Source organism: Mus caroli, chromosome 1 (assembly GCF_900094665.2).
Source record: "Mus caroli chromosome 1, CAROLI_EIJ_v1.1, whole genome shotgun sequence".
Lineage (NCBI taxonomy): Eukaryota > Metazoa > Chordata > Mammalia > Rodentia > Muridae > Mus > Mus caroli.
This window is the reverse complement of record NC_034570.1, coordinates 29,560,649-29,577,655: the sequence shown is the minus strand read 5'-3', so window position 1 is coordinate 29,577,655 and position 17,007 is coordinate 29,560,649. Positions and strand designations below refer to the sequence as shown.

Sequence of the window (17,007 nt, the reverse complement as noted above, 5' to 3'; positions counted from 1 at the left end):
CGGCTGGCGCGCGGCGGGCGGAAGTGAGGTCGTGGGCTGCGGTGTCTGCGCAGCGTCGGCGGGAGCGGGGGCCGCGGCGAGGCGGGCGGGCGGGAGGCAGCGCGGGCCTAGCGGTCGGCCGCAACCGAGCGTCGTCTGGGCACTGCCCGTCGCCGAGCCCCACGCCGTGCCGGCTCGGGCCGGCGCGCGCCGGTCCCGGAGGCTCAGGCCACCGTGAGTACGGGAAGCATGGGGGCGGCAGCTCGGGGCGGGCGGGCGCGGGCCGGAAGTGCGGCGCTTTGTGCAGCGCCTGGTCGGGCCGCGCGGGGAGCAGGGGCGCCGCTTTGTCCGCCGCGGGCCGGGGGGCGGGGCGGGAAGGTCGCGGGGCCGCCGCAGACCCGGCGATCCCCCTCTCGTAGGAAAACATGGGCTTCGGAGGGTACCTTAGCAAAGGAAGGACGTTCCGGGCCATGGCCCAGGTTCATCTGAAAAATGAGAAGGACGACCTGCTAGCGCGTCCGCGGCTGGGTGTTCTCTCTCGTATCTCCTGCATTGTCTGAGCTGATTGTTTTAAGCACTTACCTAAACATCTTGGAGAGTTCTGCGTGTAAGGAGGTTTGCTAGTGAAAAGGTTCACATGTGCGCATACGCACCTTACAATTAAAAAAATAAAGAAAAAGAAAAAAAGGTTTGGGCAGTTCCTACGCCTTAAACTCTCCACTTCGCCTTGTATAAGATGAGATGACTTTCTGTAGTATGACAAGATTTTAGAGTAGTTCTGGTGCAAGTAATTAGAGGGACGGCCTTTAAAACTTCGCTAGGTCAAGGGCTAATGAGTGGTTTTCCCTTTGACAGCCAAGATTTGAGAAATCTAGGCCACCTTTCCTAATGCTGAAGCTACTGTGGTGGAAATCGTTGAAGGGCTTGCTTTCTTTAGTCTTTGTGTAAAGCAGGCTCATTTTTTTGGTAGTGTCTGTAGTTTACTCGTGCAGCATTTTTTGGAATGTTTTGACATGCAAGAAAAGCTTTACGGGTGTTAAAATTAATTGTAACCAGAACCAAATGAAAGTTAAGGTCTAGTAGGCGGTGGCTTCAGGGTTTTGAGTTGCTTGTCTCTGCATTCACCTAGGAGGTGTTGAGAAGCGGTTGATAGAATTGCCCTTCTCCTGACCTCCTGCCCTTAAGGGTGGAAGTGACCGTCTGTATAAGGCCAGTGCCTGGAACCCAGGAAGGAGAAGGAAACCGCTGGCTGCTGTTACTGCACTTTTCTCCAATCTCAGATCGGTTTGGGCTAGCTCTACACCCGCCTTTCTGACCATTTTAATGTTAGACAGAGATGAGAAGAAGAAAAAAAATGCATGTTAAAAATAATTTTCGAAGGTCCTATGGTTTAAGGGGGTTGTCTTCCTAGCTTGTCTTATAGACGGTTAATTTTTATGGACCAGCTGAGAACAGTTTCAAAGGATGAATATGTGTCAGTGTATCAGTAGTGATGACTGGCTTCTGTCTGTGTTCTGTAGTTTCGTTTGTTTGTTTGAGATCAGACTGTTCTCTTCAGAAATGCCTGACGTTGTCTGGGAAGGGCACAGACAGCAGTGAATGCTGAATTTGGTGGACTAGAGAGTTTTCTTGCAAGACTACTCTCCTTGCTATCAGACATAACGAAAACTTTCCAATACTGATATTTTTCTAATCAATCTGTAACTCATTTAAGCATCTATCTCTGGGATAGAGACAGTTACAGTACCCTGAAATTTGTGTTGATATGAAACACTAGTAAAACCTTTAAAATGTTGCAGTTACCACTTCAGCTCAACATGAGTGTTTATGTTTTAAAACTCAAACTATGGACTAGAGCTATAGCTGGGCAGTTGAGAGTGCTTCATGGTCATGCAGAGCCTCCAGTTCTTTTCCCAGCACTGTTTTAGGCAGCTCACAACTGCCTGTAACCCTGGTCCAAAGGATCTGACACACACACACACACAGCATTCACTCACAGGGCACAAACATAAATATAAATAATAAAAAACTATCCTGAGAACCTTAATTGGGAGGGTCTATTTTGTAATTATATCTTTTTCCCTCCTGGATCTGAGGACTGAACCTGGGGCCTTAAGTACTCTATCATTGAGCTAAATCTCTAGCCTCATTAAACACAAATTCTTGAAAGAAAGAAAGACAGACAGACAGACACCCTCTCATTTTAACGATGTGCTTGTGATGGTTGCTGTTACTGTTGAGGGATTTGTGCAGTCTTTATGGGTACGGTTGGGTGGTTTGTTCTGAAGCAGGCATCAAACCACCCACAGCATTCCCACAGTTGAGTAAGTTCAAATGAGAATCCTAGGAACTCTGGCCCTGCAGTCACTGTGGATGCTTTGTCCACACCAGCTCAGAGTAAGGATTGGTGGCTGCTGTGTGACCAGTGGCACAAGAAAACCAGGTGCTGCTCCAGGTGTTTGTTTGCTTTTTTGTTATGCAAGCATAAAAGTACGGGGAGGGGGCACTCTTTGCAGCCATGTTTCTCACATACTGAAGTAAAGTTTACAGTATTTGCCCTTTTTAAGGAAGTACTTTACATTGCTACATCCTTTTGTAGTCTAACAATTTACATATTGACATATTGTCTCAGGGCTGTACTGCTGTGAACAGACACCATGACCAAGGCATGTTTTATAAAGGACAACATTTCATTGGGGCTGGCTTACAGGTTCAAGGTGTGAGCAGGGCAGGATCCAGGCAGGCAATGGTGCAGGAGGAGCTAAGAGCTCTACATCTTCATCTGAAGGCTGCTAGTGAAGACTGGTTGATGTCCAGGCTACTTGGATGAGGGCCATAGGTCCACACCCATGTGACACACCTACTCCAATAAGGCCACACCTCCTAATATATATACAAATGGTAACACATATAAACACAGTACTATTACCATAAATAACAAACTCTGCCTGTGTTCACTTTTGTTCTATATTACTAAAATATGTTTTTTACAGATATAAATCATAATCTAAACAAAATCCACCTACTGCCTTTAGAGTAAATCTAATTTCATGTGTTCCTAATATCTAAGAACAGATGTTAGTTCTTGAGACTGCCCCTCCTTGTGGGTTTGTGTGGTTTGCTTCCCCATTTATTCCTCAGAAGCCTGGACTTTGCTGTTAACTGGACATTAGGTGCTGGCTCCATTTGACACTTGCAGCAGTGTCTTGGCTGGTACATAGTAACTGACTTCTGTCATGTGAGGGTACAGAGAAGGGGTTATTTTGATGCAGTGGTAAGTTTGTGTTTCACATCTGCTAATCAGGTGTGCTTTGATAATTCTGAGCTAGACTTTAAATGGCTTAAGTTAAAGTTTGTCATTGGGCTTGCAGTCTTTGAAGGGAATCTCAGCATAGAATAAATAATTCAAGGAGGGCGTTTGTATTTGGACACGGAACTGATGGTGTCATGGGTTTCCTTTCAGCACACTAAGATGGTTTACCAGATTGAAAGGGGAACTGTCCTGTTTTCTTTTCTCAGTCTTACACTGTTTTTACCTCTCTCTTGGTGCTGAGGTGGAACCTAGGCTTCAAACATGCTATCCAGGGAGTTGCACTGCTTCTTATTGTACAGTCCCAGCTTGTACGTCTTAATTATCATGTCAGGAAACGGCGTATCATTAGCCTCTGGAGTAGTCCGATTTCCCTAAAGGCCGCTTGTCCTTTCTTGGCTGTGACAGTGCTACCAAGTTTCTCCTCACTGCTACCCCTCTCTTTGGAGGAGCTCCTTCAGAGCTTGCTTTCTGCTCTCAAAGCACCCATTTCTCTTTCAGCCCTTACCATGCTTTGTCTCAAGCCAGCATTATTCATGATTCTTCTTACCTACAGTAGCTATAATCTGCATGTTAGTGAAACAAAAAACTCACTGTCTTAGTTAGGTTTCCATTGCTGTGAACAGACACAATGACCAAGGCAACTCTTATGAAGGAAAACGTATAATTGGGGCTGACTTATAGGTTCAGAGGTTCAGTCCATTTTCATCATGGTGGGGAGCATGGCAGTGTGCAAACAGATGTGGTGCTGGAGAAAAAGCTGAGGGTTCTATATCTTGATCCACAGGCAGCAGAAGGGTCTGTGTCATACTGGCAGTCCTTGAACAAATATGACCTCAAAACAAGCCTCCACAGTGACATACTTCCTCTAACAAAGGCTATACACTTACTAGTGCTACACCACATTCAAACCCATAAACAGTGGTAGCCATTCCTATTCAAACTACTATACCCATCTACCTGTATTTGGATAGTGAAGCGAAGAGCTACATTTTAATTTTTGCAAAAAGTATTGGATTGAACTTTTTCTAGTCTGTAAACTTAGAAGGGAACCTTGACTTGCTCTTGTTTTCTCAGCAGCCTTTCCATGGCACTGTGCTTGTCTTGAGCTTAATTAACAAAAGAAAGCCACTGGTTGCTCAGAGTAGAGAACTAGCTTGGAAAGAATTTACTCCTTGGGAGGTGACAGTTGAAATAGAAGCACCGCACCGTGTACTTCAGAGGAATGAGGGTTGGCGGTTGACAGCTCTTGTGTTCTTAAAGTGAGACAAAGTACAGGTGCCTTTGCTTCGTGTGCTGTTGACGCTTGTTTTCTCCATCCACAGCCCTGTACTGCTCAGTACCTGGGAACTCATGCTGGTTGTTAAATTATGATCCTCTTGTCTCTACCTCCCAAATATCGGTGGAGGCCACTAGGCGAGATTTAGATGCATATACACGCACACAAACACACATACACATTTATATATAAAATACATATTATATACTATATTACATAGTAATGTCTATGTATATTATGTTTTATAAAGATAGTATAACACATATTTATGTATAAATATATTTTATGTATTTTGTTTATACATTATATACACATATATTTATATAAAGTATGTAGTACATATGTATATGTACACATATATGTATGTGTATCTACATAATTTTTTTGAGGCAGTTTCTCTGTAGCCCAGACTGGCCTTGAACTTAGAGATCTACCTTCCTCTGCTTCCTGTGTGCTGGGATTAAGGGTAAGCATCACTACTGCCTGGTTCTTATATTTACTTTCTTTAAAAGAGCAATTTTGGGGGCTGGAGAGATGTCTCAATGATTACTAGCATTTCTTGCTCTTGAAGAGGACCCAGGTTTGGGTCCCAGCACCTACAGCAAGTTCCTCACTACCCTTGTAACTCCAGCTTCAGGGAGTTACACCCTCTCACCTCCACAGTGCAGTACTGTGCCCTACTTTTCACATTATAAATTTTGTTTGTTTATTGAGACAGGCTCTTACACAAGCCAGACTAGTGTTGAACTTGTGGCAGTCCTCCTGCCTCAGACTAATGAAGGCTGGGACTGCAGATATGAGCTATATGCTAGTCTCTTTTCTTTCCTAGTGGGCAATTAAATCCAGTGCCTTGTACATTCTAGATAAGGACTTTCACTAAGAAAGACTCAGACTCTTTAAATACCTTTAAAACAATTGCATGAAAATCCTTGTTCTGAGCCGGGCGTGGTGGCGCACGCCTTTAATCCCAGCACTCGGGAGGCAGAGGCAGGCGGATTTCTGAGTTCGAGGCCAGCCTGGTCTACAAAGTGANAAAAAAAAAAAAAAAAGAAAATTCATCTTTGGATATGTTTTCATTTAGTTCTCTGTTACAAGGGCATTGAGATTAATTGTAGAATTTTTGGCATTTTAAGTAGGGATGTGAAGGATATTGATGGATTGAGGTGAATCGTGAAGAAAAGACTGCTGGGTCCTGATTTGGCTGGATACTGTGGCTATTGGGGCATTTCGTGTTTATTTTCTGTTCTCTGTTGGTTGGGAGCAGCAGAAAATACTTTGCTTTATAGTAGACTAGAAGAACATTTGCTGTGTCCTTTTTTGAGACTTAATGGAAAAAATTATGAAAGCAAGAACTTGGCTAAATCACCCTTTTTCCCCCTTTTAGTTCTTGAAATCATGAATCCTGTTTATAGCCCTGGGTCTTCTGGGGTCCCCTATGCAAATGCCAAAGGAATTGGATATCCAGGTAAGCAAGTTGAATTTTGTTTTCCTTATTGAGTGTTGGTACTTTTTATGTCCGTGTAGCAGTAACAGTTACAGTAAACACACTGGGCTAGTTTTATGTAATCCAGCTGCAAGCTAGAGTCATTTGGGAGGTGGGACCTTCAGTTGCAGAAATGCTCACACCAAATAACCTGTGGGGCCTTTTCTTGATTAATGGTTACTGTGGATAGTGTCACTCCTGGTTCTGGGCTGCATAAGCAAGCAAGCTGAGCAGGCCCTGGGAAAGAAGCAAAGCAGGAGACAGTGTTCTACCATGGCTTTTGCATTGGTTCCTGCCTCTCGGTTCTTGCTGTGATCCGTAAGCTAGACTGAAAGCTCTTACGATGAAAGCCAGTCTGCCTCCAAGTTGCTCTTGGTCATGGTGGTTTATCCAAGCCTTAAGACAGTGGGCAGACTGACTCGGAGTTAGGGAAGGTAGGAGGGAGATGCACGGGAGAGAAAAGTCAAGAGGTGTCTCTGCTCAGAGCTGACATCTCCAGTGTGGGGCCAGGACTGTTTTCTCTGCCTCTTAGTCCATCCCCCTTTGAGTAGGAGCCTCACCGCCATATTGGAAAGCCCAGCGTGCTTTCACAGGCCCTGTTCACACCTTCCTCAGGGTTTGGCCTCCTTGAACATGACGTATGTCTTCCTTGACAGGGAGGAGACCCCACTGAATAACTTAGGAGTGTACCACACCCTCACCTGCCCTCTACTGGTATTATTGCACTTAATAGGTGCAATTGACAGTGGCTGTAGGGGTGGGGGCAGTCAGCTCACTTGAGGGAGGCGGCCATAAATCAAAAAATTGTGGAAGTGGGACTTTTGTAAAAAATTGCAGATGGTTGTCCTAATTGGTGACTGAAAAGTAGTTATGTGTGTACTGTTACAGTTTCACTGTGGGTCCTTCCCCTTTGAGTTTTCTTTTTTTTTTTAAAGATTTATTTATGTAAGTACACTGTAGCTGTCTCCAGACACTCCAGAAGAGGGCGCCAGATCTCGTTACGGATGGTTGTGAGCCACCATGTGGTTGCTGGGATTTGAACTCTGGACCTTCGGAAGAGCAGTCGGGTGCTCTTACCCACTGAGCCATCTCACCAGCCCCCCCCTTTGAGTTTTCTGATGATGGAACCCAGAGCCTTGTGTGTGCTACCTGAGTGTGCTACTGCTGACTGTATCTTTACCCCTTTTGGTTTTTTGTTTTAATTTTCTTATTTTTTATTTTATGTACATTGGTGATTTGACTACATGTATGTCTGTGTGAGGGCATCAGATCACCTGGAACAGGAGTTGTGAGTTGCCATGTAGGTACTGGGAATTGAACGTGGGTCCTCTGGAAAAGCAGCTAGTACTCTTAACCACTGAGCCATCTCTCCAGCCCCCACCCCCTTTGTGTTCTTTCTTTCTTTCTTTCTTTCTTTCTTTCTTTCTTTCTTTCTTTCTTTCTTTCTTTCTTTCTTTTTTAAGACGAGGATTTGCTGGTTTATTTAGGCTGCCCTTGAATTCACCATATAACGGATGCAGTACTCGACTTACAGTCTTTGTTCCTCAGCCTCTGAAGTAGCTGATACAAAGGCTTACCACCACGAAAGCATTATGGGTTTGAAATACTTTGGGAAAAACCCTGTTGATACAAAACTTTAAAAAATTGAATAAAAATAAACTTGGAAAGAAGGGAGAGAAGCCTTTGACCAGCTTTGAAAGCTATGTAAACTCAGCTTGGCCAGGGATTGTGGACACTGCACCTGCCCAGGAGCATTTGCCACTTGCTGTCCCTAGAATTTTAGCAGCCCAAAGAGGGGCAGAGCAGGAGGCTTAGACTCTGGAGCAGGAGTTTGAGCCACTCAGCTCTGTCCTCAAGCAACCTGCCTCTTGAGAGTGCTTCTCCCACCAAAGTGGTGGATAGAGCCTATTTGGTGTCCCCACAAGGAGGCCTGAGTGGCTGGCCTCTATAAAGGGTAGTCTTTCCTAAGTTCGTGTAGACATTCAGGGGCATTGGCTCCAGTTTGTGTTACTTATGCTTCCTAGTGTTCAAAACCTCAAACACACTCATCTGGCTACATTATCCCTCAAGTACCTGACAGCAACATTGCAGAATTGCTGTGAAGTATTTGTCTTCAATATAGGCTGTTTGGCCTCCATGTAAAAAGTACTACCTGTTCATATGCAAAATTATTATAAAACATGGGTGCTATTAGGAAAGGTCACCAGTCAGAATAACTGCTGCAGTGCAGCCAGCAGATAGAGCCTTGTCACAAGGACATTTAGAATGCAGACCTGACAAGCCAGATTTGTGAGTAGAGGACAAGAGATGCACAAGGGTTAATGGGAAAGAAACAACTGAACTTAAAAGAAACAGGGCTGGGAGCAGCCAGTCCGGTGAAAGCTAGAGGAACTGGAAGATAGAACATGCTGAAAGAGAACTGACATGCAGTGTAAGTAAGAGGCAGGAGGAAGTGACTGAGCAGTTAGGACCTTCCTGGAGCTGGAGACATGGCTCAGTGGTTAGAGCATGAATGGCCTGGTCTTGCAGAGGACCTGACTTTGAGTCCCAGCACCCATATCAGGCAGCTTACAATTGCCTATTGTTTCAGCTCCAGGAGAACTGATGTCCCGTCTGGCTCCCTTGGGTACTTACATGTGCCTAGGTAGTCATCTGCACATACTCTAATGCACACATAAACAAATACAATTTTTTAAGAATAAAGTAAGAGAGCAAAAAGACTGGTTGAGAACTTTGAGAATAACGCTTTCGGAAGGACTTAGAGAAATCAAAAGAAAGAGGGACAGTTTTCCAGAATTGATGTAAAACAATTTGGTGATAAGATAATTATTTACACAAGACAGCATTTGAGGGAAGAATTCCCTCCATGTCCCATGAGCCTTTGCACTGAAGTCATGCTGGCCCAAAATTCCATAGGCACACAATGCACATATCTGACCATCTTTTTTGACTTTTTTGACTTTTTTGAAGTAAGAACACTAGCTTAAATGGAGCCGCGAGTACATCTGGAGCCAGGGCAATAACCAAAGCCCTGTGATAGTAGTTTACCTGTCAGTCTTCATTAAGATTTGGGTTCTCTCATAGACCCTTGGTATGTCTGGTCTGGCTCAGTCCTTGCTCAAAAGAGCTTTAGTATAAACAGTTATTGTTGTTAGGTTTTTTGATTTTTTTCTCTCTTTTTCTCTCTGTGAAAAATCACTTGCGAGAAAGTTTCTGTAACTGATGCAGCTTTGAGTGTCACCTCTGCAGTGTTTTCTACTTTAGTTACCTTGTACGATGGGTGGGTGGGTGTTTGACAGTCTCCCTGATGGATAAAACTGTTGGTGAAGTCCTAGTAGCTAGGTGGTCAGATATGTGCATTTGTGTGCCTATGGAATTTTGGGCCAGCATGACTTCAGTGCAAAGGCTCATGGGACATGGAGGGAATTCTTCCCCCAAATGCTGTCTTGTGTAAATAATTATTGATATTATTGTTATTGTTTTCTCGTGTGTTTATTTTTTAACTATTTTCTGTGTTTGAGTGTTTTGCCTGCATGTATGTGCACCATGTGCATGTCTGCTGCCTGTAGAAGTCAGAAGGGGATGCCAGGTTCCCTGGAGCTAGGATTAGGGACGGCTGTGGGCCACCATGAGGGTGCAAGAAATTGAACTTGGATCGTGTGCAAGAGTACTCTTAACTACCGAGCCATATCTTCAGCCCATTTTCTAGTTCATAACACCTGGTTTTGCTCACATCCATTTGTTCATTGTCTGTCGCCTTTTTAAGAGAGTTACTGTACTTACTGTGTGTTACTGTGGTGCGTGAGTGCTATTTGGTGAACTCTCAGACTTTAAAGATCGTTTCTATCAGGGTAGATGTTGCTATGACTTTGCCTCTATAGCTCTTCCACCTCCCCTCTGTCCTCTGTTCTCTTTAAAATACTGTGGGTTTGTTTGTTTGTTTGTTTGTTTTACCATGCTGTGACTAAATGTAGTGTTTTTATTTCGCTCAGCATTTAGGGGGTCTTTGTGGATTTAGGACCCCCCCCCCCCAGTAGTAGCAGTAGCTTTATAGCTACTTGCTGCCTCCTCCTCTCTTCGCCTGTGATTCCATCCATAGGGTATGAAAGCACCATGCTTGTGGTTTTCTCTTAGCTCAGTATGGAGCTTCCTACTATCTACTTGCATTTCACTAATCTTGCTAAAGGTGCCTGAATCTGCTACAGAATCCATGTGTTGAGTCAAACCCTGTTCCTCCATAAGCTGCTGTTTAGTTGGCTTGTTGATGACCATAGTCTTTGGATGGTGGTTCTGCTTCTCTTGTCAGTGCCTTTTTCTTGTTTTCTTGTGGTCCTATCTCTTAGGGTTTTCATAAGTTGTGACATTGTATTAGAGATTGAGTTGTCCAGTTGCTGTGTGCCTTTGCCTAGCAGTCATCAGCGTGGCTCTCTTCCTGTACTCAGAAGCTGAGTGTGCATCTTTCAGCCTGGGTTAGGCTCGTGCTTCTTCCTTTTGCCTCATCCTCTCCACGGGCTGCTGTGCTCTGAAAGCCTGTACCTCTGCAGGAAGCTGGCGTACACCTTTGTGTGAGTTAGCTTCGGACTATGGCATGACTTAAGGAGGACTTAAACTGCTTTCCAAGTTCTTCAAGGGTCTGGTGTATGTCACAGCAAGTGTTACAAGACCACCAAAATTCACATTTGCTTTTCTTGCCCTTGGTTGTGTATTGTAATATGTCTTTATACAGAACGTAGAGCACAGTGGAAGGAAGAAGGAACACGTGCATACTTAGGATGGCCATGTCCACGGAAGGTCAGGGTTTTAGAGAACAGCTGGGTAGAGAGCGCCTCAGACTGGGTTGCTTAGGCATGGAAGCCTTAGCCAGCATCAGGTACCAGGAGCAAAATTGCTGGTTGGAGGAGTCCTTCTTCTTCCACTCAGTTTCGGAGAAGAGATGCTGGTGCAGTTGCCAAATAATGTATCTAGGAATTGTTTCCATACCAGTTTACAGGGCTTGCCTGTTCTTTCTGTTGCTTTTATATAAATAAAATGACCTATCTTGTAGAATTTTCTTACTCAGCCCAATTCCTTCTCTGTGTTGGGGTTACTTGAAGGGTTTGCTATTTCCCAAATGTTGAAGACAAATTAGCCTGGTGCCTTTAATAACTGTGTTGGTGGCAGTGACCAGCAAGGTAGAGTCCAAGAAAGTAAACACACAGCTTTTAGGGCACTTTCTAGCTGACTTGGGTAGAGATTCTCATTGTACTCTTGGAAGATTTTCCTCTCAAATTCTCCCTGACAGCACCATGCTGTCAACCTTGAATTTTAAGAAATGCCATCAGTGGAGTTGGGGTTCATGTCAATTGAATTTTTTGTTTTCCCTTATTGGAGTTTTGCTCTTCTATATTCATCTGTGCAGGGCCCTTGTAGATTGGATTGCCAGCACTAGAAGCCAGGAGGACAGACACAGATAGACAGACAGCCCCCTCCCCCAACCTGTCTTCTCTCTTGACATAGTTCATGGTCTTTGAAGTCGTCATCATAAAGCAGTCAGTATCATAAAAATGGCTAGTGCTTAGGATCACTTCCTACCTGTCCATCCTCTCTATGATAAGGAGGTGGAGCTGATGTTGAAGGACACAGGCATTGGTAACCACTGGAGAGCCTTTTCAGGACAAGAATTAGACAAGGAAGCAGTGTTGCTGAGCCTTGCTTCATGGAAGCTTGCGACTGTGTATGGTGGAGAGAGTAAACTTCTGTGATTTCACAGTCATCTGAGGAAGTGTGCAGTGACCTTCAGAGCTGCAGCCCTGTGTGTTTGTGCTGCCCAGGAGATGGACTGTGTTCACTTTAGGTCTTAGTGAGGGGTAGCATGAGTTTTGTATGCTGAAGTGATGGAGCAGGATGGGTATAGCAGGAGCAAGCCTCCTTAGGAGATGAGAGGGTGGTGCTGATGCCCACACAGCTGTGTCATGAGTCAGTCCATTAGACTCGGTGCCTGTTAACTCACTGTTGGAAGGCTGGTATGGACTCTGGTCACAAGCACTGGTGTAGATGGTTTCCTGAGGATTATGAGGGAGCCATGAGGAAATTTTCTTTTTCGTGTGTGTGTGTGTGTGTGTGTGTGTGTGTGTGTGTGTGTGTTAGTGTTATGGCCTATGGAATTTGATCTAGTTAGTGGCATTTCTGGTTTAAAAAATATATATCATAAAAGGTTTTTGCTCCTAACTGGTTCTCTGGTACCTAAGCAGTATCCTGCTTAGGGTGAATTGATACTGCTTGACCCGGTTTGCTTTGGGCCTCTGGGTTGGTCCATAGGACATTGGTAAAAATCACTTCCCTTGCTGGCCAATACTGCCCACTCACTGTCTGAGTGACTGAAGAAGGCAAGCGGGAAAGAAAGAGTCCAGAAGAGAGCCTGACCAGTTGTACCAAGGTAGAGGAAGAGCCAATTGAAGACCAAGGGGGGGAGTGTGGAGGCTCCAGATTCATGCAGGAGAAGAGAACTAAGCCCTTGTTAGGGGTGCCTGTGCACTGTTGGAGGGGTGACTCATTGCAGCACAAACCTTAGGCTTGTTTAAGAAGGCTTTGGGGAGGTCAGATTTTGAAGCAGAAGCATCATCAAGAATCTGGCCTTTAACAGCTTGTCACCCTACCCTGTGCATTACTGGGGCTGGGTTAGATGATCTGACTGGCTAAGCAGGTGCCCCTGCTCCCTTCCCACTCCTGCGTGCTCCTCCCCAAGTTACACACTCAGGGGACTTTGCCTGACAGAGGAATGGTTTTCAGCTAAGACAGTGGTTCTCAGCCTGTGGGTCTCAACCCCTCTGGGGTTCATTGTTGAATTCTTTTTCCCCTTCTTGGGGTTTTGCTTTTCTGTATACATGTATGTGGGGCCCTGTGGCTGAACGACCCTTTTCACAGAGTTTGCTTGAGACCATCAGAAGACAGATAATTACATTACAATTCATGACAGTAGCAAAATCACAGTTATGAAGTAGCAGTGAAAATAACTATGGTTTACCCTCACCGTAGCATGAGGAACTAACTGTATAGAAGGGTCTTAGCGTCAGGAAGGTTGAGAGCTACTACTCTAGGGCTTTATGAATGGCTGCTTTACCCTGCTAGATCTGCCACATGAGGGGCCCGAGGCCCAAGATGAAGGTGCCTGCCCCTAAGCACAACAGCTCGATTTCAATCCTTAAGACCCCCATCAGGGGAGGAGAGAATCCTGTGCCGTCCTTTCAAAGAAAGGACACTGATCTTGCTTAGATATGGATTCTGATTGTATTTTTTTATTCTGGGTTTCTTTGAGGTTAATTATAGCCTTTTTAGTAAAAAGACTTGAGTTTAATGATTCTGACATCCTGGGCTCCTAACTGGCCAACTTGAACTGAGGAAGCTGGGAATTAGAAATTCAGAATGTGAGGATGCTTGAAATGAAGTTAGAAGTTTGAAATAGTCTGAATCAAGAACAAAATCTACTAGCTTTTAAATAAAACAATCTGGCTCTTTCTTTGTAACTGCCCCCTCCCCCCATCAGCAAAAAGTGGGCCCTAGAGTGGGTTTAAGTTCACTTTGAATTCTGGTTCTTTGTGCAGTGGAGCCTGGTGAGGATAAATGACATAGTGCAGGATGCTGAACACTCTTGTTGACTCACAGATGATGTGATTCTGGGGTGGAACTGCCAGGGGTGTTAGGTTTCGAGAGGAGTTCTTTTTCCTTTCTCCCCTCTTCCATTTTTACTCTCCCTTCTTTTCCTTCTGCTTAAAATTGTGACTTAGCTATTCTTTTTTACTAGACAGGGTCTTGCTGTGTAGCCCTTATTGTCCTGGGACTAAGTTATCTACTTACCTTTGCCTCTCACATGCTAGAATTAAAGATGTACCACTATACCCAGCATTACTTGTTGGCTCTTACATGGTTATTTTGGCCCAGGGATTGACTCTAGGCTCTCACAGATGCTAAACTGCCCTGTGCCCTAACTTGCACTAGATGCAGCTGTTCTGGACAGTGGATTGATTCCTGCCTGATTCAGTCTCTGCCTGATTCCCACACCACCACCCCCACTCCCTCCCCAGTTGTAGAGTGTGAGCGTTTAATTATAGATCTAACAGTCTAGGTTATGTTGGTGACTCGTCACAATTCTAAGAAAAGAGGCTGACTAGAGGTGATTTTGTTTTGAGCAGGTTGTGTGGAAGTCAGAAACAGTGAAGAGGCATGGTGGTCAGGTGGTTGCATTTCCATTGATAATGCTGTTGTGCTGTCTGTCTCATTGCAGCTGGTTTTCCTGTGGGCTATGCAGCAGCACCTGCCTATTCTCCTAACATGTACCCTGGAGCGAATCCTACCTTCCAAACAGGTATGTACTGCATGACACATGTCTGTGTATCTGGGGAGGAAGTATGGAGCTGGGCTTTGTGGTGGGGTGGCTTTCTACATTCATAAATGAACCTGTTAGTGAGAGTGATCAAACTTCAGGTGTCAGTGCATATAAACTTTGCTCTGCTCAGTTTCTCAGATCTGCCCACCAGCCTCTGGGCTGTACAGGTAATTCTTTGTGCCTGATACCTTTCTTATGATAGGATATCCTACTAGGACTGAAGACCATTTTGTCACTGAGTTCTGCCCAGGGTGCTCTGGTTATATTTTTAAAATCAAATTCTACTTTACAACTTTACATACACAGGACATGCAAATATTTTCAGATTTGAGAACTTGCTGGTTGAAATTGAAAATGAGTTTGTTTGGTTCTGAATTACATAAAGGTTATTTAGTGAGGTTTCCTCCTGCACCTCTAATGTTAGCTGTCAGCTTCTCTTGGACTTTACTTACTGGGACAAGACATTGTGATTCCATGAGATGTGCTGGCTCATGCTTTGACATAAGAGCTGAGCTTGTCCTGTGGGAGCTGGCTGTTGAGGCTGCTGGGCCAATGCTTTCCTCACACAGCTCTAGGCCTGCAGTTGCTTTGGGTAGAAGAGGAAGCAGTGGTGCCCTGCTGTGAGTTCCTTCCTTGTGACTTCCTTCCATAAATCTGCCCTCTCAGCCATCTCTTGTGCGCTAGCCTTCTGCCCTTCGTAGCTTAGACCCAGAGGGAAACTTGGGTTTTCTGCTTTAGAGTTGTGTGTTCTAGGCCCGTGTTCCTGTTTACCACAGTCATGTGACCACACACAGCGTGCAGGCAGAAGTTTAATCGTTTCTCGTCTCTGGGAGACAAGAGTCTCTCCTTTGATCTCCTAGCTCTTTCTCAGAGTGCCTTCTTAGAAAGCTCCTCCCTCTTGTGATGTGTCTACCTCCTTTTCACTCCTTTTCCTCCTACACCTGTCACTGAGACTGTGTGGCATATCTTCAGTAGTTTCCCACAGTGCTACTCAGTAGGGCGTCCACAGTTCTGCCACCCTGTTTCTGTTTTAAGGCACTTTATGTTTAAACAGCGCTCCCGTATATATAATTGGCACACTGCACATATCTATAATGTGCATTTGATCATTTCTGCTATGAAGTGTACATCTATTACAGGTGGCAGGGAACATCCCTGTTTGGGCAAATTTGGTTCTGTCCATTTCAACTTTCCTGGGCTCCAAAGAATCGTACATGTGTTTTCTCTTGTTGTAGATGAGTTGTGCTTTCTAATTTTTTTTTGTAAGTGGAATTACACAGAAGGTACTGGGTCATTTTTGGACTGCTGTCTTTTACTGGGCCTAAGTACTTGGACTCTCTTGTTGTAGTACCTGTTCCTCCTTCCTCCTTTCTGTTGTTAGCTTGTGCCCTCTGTATGGAAAACATCAATTGCTTATTTGTTGGTCAGCTAATGGCATTTATACTGCTTGAGTTTGGGAGTTTGTATTTAAAAATTCACTTAGCAAATGAAGTTTGCTGGGTGTTACAAATCTATGGGTATGTGCTTTCATTGTGTTGAGTAACTACAAAGGGGTGAAGAAGCTGATTTTAGGGCAGGTAAGAGTCTGCCACAAACAGCCTTCCAGAGTGACCGCAATCTGTTCCTCTGGGTGTGTTTATTAGTTGTAGTCCTCTGTGTCCTAGGCAACTCTAGTATGAGTATTCTTTCCATCCTCGCTGTATTAGTGGGCATCTAAAGATTTCCCATTGATTTGAACTGTCTTGACAGTAACATTGATCATCTTTTCATGTGTTAATTTGTCATTTGACTGTCTGGTAAAGGGTTCTGCTTCTGGGCATAGTGGCATAGACCTGTTCCTTCCAGGTACTCTGGAGGCTGATACAGGAGAATCATATATATGTTCAAGGTCTGCCTGAACTACAGGGTGAGTTCAAGGCTAGCCTGCACATCTTAGACTCAGTTTCATATCTTTTTATATGAATAAGGAATGGGAATGGAGATATGGCTTAGGAGTTGAGAGCAGCTGCTACCATTGTAAATTTAGGCCCTAGCACCCATGTGGGGCAGCTCATAACAACCTATAACTGCAGTTCCAGGGGTTGACATGCAACAATTAAAACTAAAGTCAATAATGAATAAAAACAAAGCAGAACAAGAGCTTTGGACAAGGTCAGTGATGGAGAAGTCGCCAGCTTGGGCAAGGCCATGGGTTCAGACCCCACAGCATCCTCCAGAAGGAGAGAGCGTGTGTGCATCTTAAACTCTGTGTCAGTCACTGACTCCATTTTTAAGGCACTTAGTAATTTTATTTTTACAGACTTTGCTTGAAGATCTATTTTTATTTTCTCTGAGCATTTCACTCTTAGCTTGTATAGCTCTGGGTTAAATTGAAGTGCGTTTCAGCTGGATCCTTGAGTGTGAAAGCTGAGGTAAGCAGTAACAGGAACAGTGGCCAGGATGCAGCCTCTGCCAGGCCTCTTAGCTGTCTTGTGGCTTTGTAGTGCCAGGTTATCTGTGTTGGTGTTGTCAAGAGACTTGGAATAAAGATGTTTCTCCGAAATTGGTTAACGCAGGAGTAACTTGGAAGGCTTTGGTGTCCCATCATTTGGTGT

The 17,007-nt window shown here is 44.6% G+C and overlaps 1 protein-coding gene across 4 annotated transcripts in view; it reads left to right on the top strand.

Annotated features, from left to right (window-relative positions):
• Fam168b (family with sequence similarity 168 member B) overlaps positions 1-17,007 on the top strand; it is a 29,809-nt gene continuing 12,802 nt past the window's right edge. For 3 of the 4 annotated variants that reach the window (XM_021176721.1, XM_021176641.1, XM_029475193.1), the window contains exons 1-3: positions 1-213; positions 5,953-6,033; positions 14,312-14,392. In XM_021176721.1, the coding sequence (XP_021032380.1) occupies positions 5,964-6,033; positions 14,312-14,392 (151 nt within the window). In that variant the 5' untranslated portion in view covers positions 1-213; positions 5,953-5,963. The remainder of the gene's footprint in view (positions 214-5,952; positions 6,034-14,311; positions 14,393-17,007) is intronic. The other variant, XM_029475190.1, reaches the window with a different exon arrangement.